We start from the raw sequence: 5,549 nt of genomic DNA on the forward strand, positions 1-5,549 counted from the left end.
CTAGTGCCCCGTACTCCGAATCAATAGTACCCCGCTGGATAAATTAGTGGCAGAATTACATCACATGACATGAGCATATGAAGTCATTCTTTAGTCATCATATTATTTCTTCTGCTCTGAAGGTGCTGTGAATATAACAGGAGAATCTCAAATGGAACTACCAAACAAAGAAAATCACCTCTTGAATCCTACTTGCATAAATACTAGACTTTTTAATACAATTAGGCAAAATTAAGAGCGAGCGAAAGAGCATGGAACTTGATAAGCTTAAGTTCTCGATTGTCTTGACTATTTTTTGTGCCATGACAGTTTTATGTGCAGGTTACCCTTCTAGCTCTCAGAAATACACATTAGGCAAGTTTGATAAAATTCTGCTGAATATTTATTTCCCTCTTTATCTTGCCATGTTATTGCAGTGGCTTACGATCCATTGGATCCCAATGGGAGCATAAATATAAAATGGGATATCCTGTCTTGGACTCCAGATGGCTATGTTGTGAGTGTCATCTCATTTTTCTTCATATATTTGTATTATGTAATGCTACGGCTAGTTTATCAGCATAAAGTAAGCACAATGCAAAGTCCTCAGTTATATTGTCATTCATTATTGTCTTGAACTTGTGGAACTCTTATTCTATAGTTGCAGCTGCCAAAGAGAAAATTAGCAAACTAGAGCATTGCAGAGGGCTAGAATCTGTTCATGTTCTAACTGCAGATATGCGAATTTATCAGTTACATTACTAGCTTGCCTCTTAGTTAGCAAGGGTACTTAGTTTGCATTGAAGAATTGAGGCAAGAGTACTCAGTTTGCATTGAAGAACTCGTAAAATTTGGTCAAATTTAAACATGCAGTTTCCAACTGAAGAGAAGAGCATCGATTAGCTTATGTATTCTGATTTGAACTCACTGAAATTGAGGTATTTTTTAGGCAGTTGTGTTGATGAATAACTTTCAAATGTATCGGCAAATAATGAGCCCAGGGTGGACCTTAGGCTGGACATGGGCTAAGAAAGAAGTGATTTGGTCAATGGTGGGAGCCCAAGCCACTGATCAAGGAGATTGTTCCAATTTCAAAGGCAACATTCCACACTGCTGTAAGAGAAATCCTACAGTTGTTGACTTGCTCCCTGGAGTCCCTAAAAAGCAACAGTATTCTGATTGCTGCAAGGGGGGTGTTTTGGCATCTTGGGGACAAGAACCTACAGCCGCAGTTTCATCATTTCAGCTCAGTGTTGGTCTCTCTGGTACATCCAATACAACAGTTGCACTGCCCCAGAATTTCTTTTTGCTTGGTCCAGGACCAGGCTATACGTGCAGTGCAGCAACAATTGTTTCACCTTCAGTTTTCTTCTCAAGTGATGGGCAGCGAAAAACACAAGCAATGAGTGAGTTTGTCGTCCTCTTAAAATTTCCTTTGGCCAATGCAGCTCCTGAGTAGCGAGTTCTGATTCTTTGATTATCTGTTTCTATAATATTGCAGTGACCTGGACTGTGACATGCTCTTACTCGCAAATGCTTGTGTCTAAGAATCCCTCCTGTTGTGTTTCTTTGTCATCCTTTTACAACTCTAAGATCACTCCCTGTCCGTCCTGTTCTTGTGGGTGCCAGAATAATGAAAATACTAGCTGTGTCATGTAAGAAGTCACACCCACTTTAGAAACAAGTTAAATGTATTTGACGTTGCATCGATTAGTGTGTTCGTTCTGTTAGATGTGTCTCTGTTCCTGATTCATGTATTTCTCTGTTCCTGATTCATGTATTTGGACTGTAAAGTAACAGGAGCAATTCCAGAATTTCAAGAGTTGAAGAAGCAAGTACATCAATGCTTGAGTGTACTTCACACATGTGCCCAATCCAGGTGCATTGGCATGTTAAGGCCAACTACAAGGAGTATTGGCGTGTGAAGATTACAGTCACCAATTTCAATTATCGGAAAAATTTCACACGGTGGACTCTTGTTGCTCAGCATCCAAACTTCAACAATGTAACCAGAGTTTATAGCTTTCTCTACAAGTCATTTATGCTCTTCAATACCATAAGTAAGTCCAGAGTCCAAGAAAATCCACCTTACATGGTTTCTGTTATTTGTTTATAGTTCTGATTCACTGGTAATGGTGCTTTCATTTCTTGTGACACAAGCATTCCTATATGCAGACGATACTGCCATGTTTTATGGGAACAAAAAAAAAAATGACATGCTCCTGGAAGCTGGACGAAATGGAAATGTTCAATCAGAGATTCTGCTTGGAAAGGACATGAGCAGATACACATTGGAGCATGGCTGGGTTTTCCCTTCGAGAATTTACTTCGACGGTGATGAATGTATGATGCCTCCTCCTGATTTATATCCATTTCTACCCAACTCTGCTCCTTTCAGTCCAGCAGCCTCCTCAACACCAGCCATATTTCTAATTCTCATCTTGCTAGCCCTTCGGTGTTCGTTGTTCTAGCAGATATTGAACTTAGCTGGATAGGATCAACTGGGAAGTTCTCATGAAGACAAGGAGCCATCTTATCAATGTACCAAGCTTTTATCCCTTTTTTTTTAATTAAAATGTTGAAAATAAACCACTTGGTTTACAAAAAGATGAAGCACCGCTGGAAATCATATGCATAAGGATCGACGTGTAGAATTCGCTGTAGTTTATTAAAATACGACTCGGGAGATTAATATATATGTGATTTACTTATGAACAGGTGCTCTCTCAGATTATGTATTCTAATGCATTGATGGAGAATACTGTCGGTAGATGGGTCCGTGGCTCGTTTATATTTGGATAAATTTTAATTCGCCGCCCGTGAGGTTATTAATTTATATTGCCTATTTCAATTTTACCTTAAGAGTTTGATTTCTATCAATAAGCTCCGACTAGTTTCATTGTAGATTCAATCTATTTCCCGCCGTCCATTTATACAAGCAATAGGAGCAGAAATTATGTATAAACATTAATTTTATCTCTTGAAGTTTATGAACTATATTAATATAACTCAAAGTATATTAGAAACAATACAAAAAAACAAAAGAATTGAACTTAACATAAATAAAAACAAAAATTAAATAAAAAAATACCAAAAATTAAAAAATAAAATGAAAAAAAAAGTTTTAATCTGATGGTGTTTATACTACAATTTGAGTTATTATACGTGTTGCAAATCTCCTTAAATTTTCTTAAATGTAAGTATAAATTTTCTAAATCTAAACCATGAAAAGAAGATAAACTATGCATAATGGTGCACTTGTTCTTGTGGGATTCATGTGATCTCTAAGTGTTTTAACATGGTTATTCTCATTATTCTCATTATGAAGGAATTGATTATTTTTTTCGGCCATATTTTCTAAAAATAATGAAGATACCCTACAAAGTCTATCACTTAATGTATGTGACTACACTCTCATGCACGTGTAGGAGTAGAATAAAAAGAAAAAGAAAACAAAAGAAGAAGAAACAAAACAAAAGAAACAAAGTTAAATACAAGAAAAGTGGAAAAAAAATATTATAATTTGTACAAGAATTTACCTCCCCAATAACGGCGTCAAAAACTTGACACAACCAAAAGATTGATGTCTTCTCTCAAGTGCAGGAACGTTGAAGTAATAAATAACCCAGCAAAACCGGGATCGAACCACAGGAAGGTTAATTATATAAATTATAAATAACAATAACATAACAACAACAAATCCATAATAATAACAATAATAATACTAAATACTAATAATAATAATAATAATAATAATAATAATAATAATAGTAATAGTAATAGTAATAGTAATAATAGAATTAGTATAATAATAATACTAATAATAATATTAATAATAATAATAGTATTAGTATAATAATAATAATAATATTAATACTAATAATAATAATGAAGAAGAAGAAGATGAGAGCTTTGAGATAGAAGATTAATGTAAGGATTAAACAATGATAACAACAATGTCAAGGTTAGAGGATCCACCAATAGTATGTCAAACAAGTATAGTATAAACTCTTATTATTTAATTAAAAACCACATACAAATGAGGTTCCAATCATATTATAAATTTTTAACATAATTACATTAGTTATCTTATTCAAATAATGCTAATACTTGTAAATGTTGTTATTCATGATTATAACTTACATTAACAACAAATCAAGTTTCTTTCATAGTTCAGGTATCGGTTATACCATACAGTATAGGCTATGAAAGTGTCAAATATTTGTTGTACAAGTGTTATATAACATAAATCTAAATTAACAATTTAACAAGTAAAGTATTAAAAGTGAACAAGACAACAAATACAAAACATGTTAATATCAAACATTAAGATTTATGTTGAGTTTACACTATACTTATTCTTACACCATTAGTGTAACCTTTTCACCTTGATATAATAAACTTAGCTAAACATAATAAAGAAGATAAACATAAACAAACAAGATAAGAACATAAACAAGATATTAATGGGAGTAAAACTTAAGCATTACAAAAAATACAAAGAGAGAAAGCAAGAGCATGATCTTAATCTGGGAACCAAGATGCCTAAATGCATGGCAAATGCCTCCTTTTATAGGCCAAAATTGACAACTATTGATTTGATGACTAATTATTGAGTGGATAGTTAACTCTTGACTTGGTGACAATCCTTATCTTCTTGTCTGAACAAAACATCATTACTAACGTTAAAATTTGAAAAACTTATATCATGAAAGTTTTAGGACAGATTCAGACTTCTTCGTTGTTGCTAAGATTAGGACTTCTATACAGCAGAATTGAATCTTACATTCATATGAATGTTTTAGACCTATATCTTAGCTTTCTAGTCATTTTAAAAAAATTGAAATCCAAGATCTAGAGCTTCAGATATCACCCAATTATTGAACATTGTTTCACTTTGGACTAAACCAGCATCTCTTTTCTAAGCTTCACCTTCTCTTTGTCTTCTCAATTTCAATAGTTGAACTCATATCAATCCTTTGATTTATGTGATAGGATTGCATTTAAGATAAATATTTACTATAAATTAAAGTTATCCTATAATATCATATTTGTTATTATAAAACATGCTTTAGTTAAAGAGTTATTGATGCTTTAAGTGCAAAATGTTGATATAAAATCTTGATAAAAATATACTTTTAAGTACTAATCATACCCCCCCAATCAGCTTATTACTAGTTCCTAGTAATCAAAGCGTTAAAATAGAAAAAGAATTTGCAAGTTCCACAGAGAAAGCTATTCATCATTGAACTTCCATTAATCTATCCAAGTAGACAAACTTCCATTAAATGTATATATCTGCTTTATACTTCATAAGCAAGATACTAATAAACCTTCTTTTTATGTGCTCAATATACGAAAACATAGATGATGGGGCTTTTTTTGGAAGAAAATAATATTTTGTTCTAATGTTTAAGGTTAACTTCCTTAGGTTGAGATTATTTTTTTTCTTTTTTTAATATATATATATATATATAGACACATACATACAGATAACACAATGCATCTTTAACCCATGTAACGAGCTTTCAACTAATGACTCCCACACCAGTTGGTCTTAGAGTATTAAG

General features: G+C 32.9%; 1 protein-coding gene across 1 annotated transcript; it reads left to right on the plus strand.

The window, feature by feature from the left end:
* The first annotated feature begins 249 nt into the window (after positions 1 to 249).
* On the plus strand, positions 250 to 2,721 carry LOC105118313 (COBRA-like protein 4). The gene is made up of 6 exons (XM_011016238.1): positions 250 to 321; positions 417 to 496; positions 929 to 1,385; positions 1,481 to 1,634; positions 1,780 to 2,039; positions 2,155 to 2,721. The coding sequence occupies exons 1-6, from the start codon at positions 252 to 254 to the stop codon at positions 2,448 to 2,450; spliced, it is 1,317 nt and encodes a 438-aa protein (XP_011014540.1). The 5' UTR covers positions 250 to 251; the 3' UTR covers positions 2,451 to 2,721.
* Positions 2,722 to 5,549: the final 2,828 nt, after the last annotated feature.

Source organism: Populus euphratica, unplaced genomic scaffold, assembly GCF_000495115.2.
Source record: "Populus euphratica unplaced genomic scaffold, PopEup_1.0 scaffold1867.1, whole genome shotgun sequence".
NCBI lineage: Eukaryota > Viridiplantae > Streptophyta > Magnoliopsida > Malpighiales > Salicaceae > Populus > Populus euphratica.

What these genes read in the sequence shown, in the direction of transcription:
- LOC105118313 (XM_011016238.1), top strand. Translation starts at nt 252, where the DNA reads ATGGAACTTGATAAGCTTAAGTTCTCGATTGTCTTGACTATTTTTTGT. An exon ending in CATGACAGTTTTATGTGCAG is followed by an intron (nt 322 to 416) that starts GTTACCCTTCTA and finishes ATGTTATTGCAG; the next exon opens with TGGCTTACGATCCATTGGAT. An exon ending in GCGAAAAACACAAGCAATGA is followed by an intron (nt 1,386 to 1,480) that starts GTGAGTTTGTCG and finishes ATAATATTGCAG; the next exon opens with TGACCTGGACTGTGACATGC.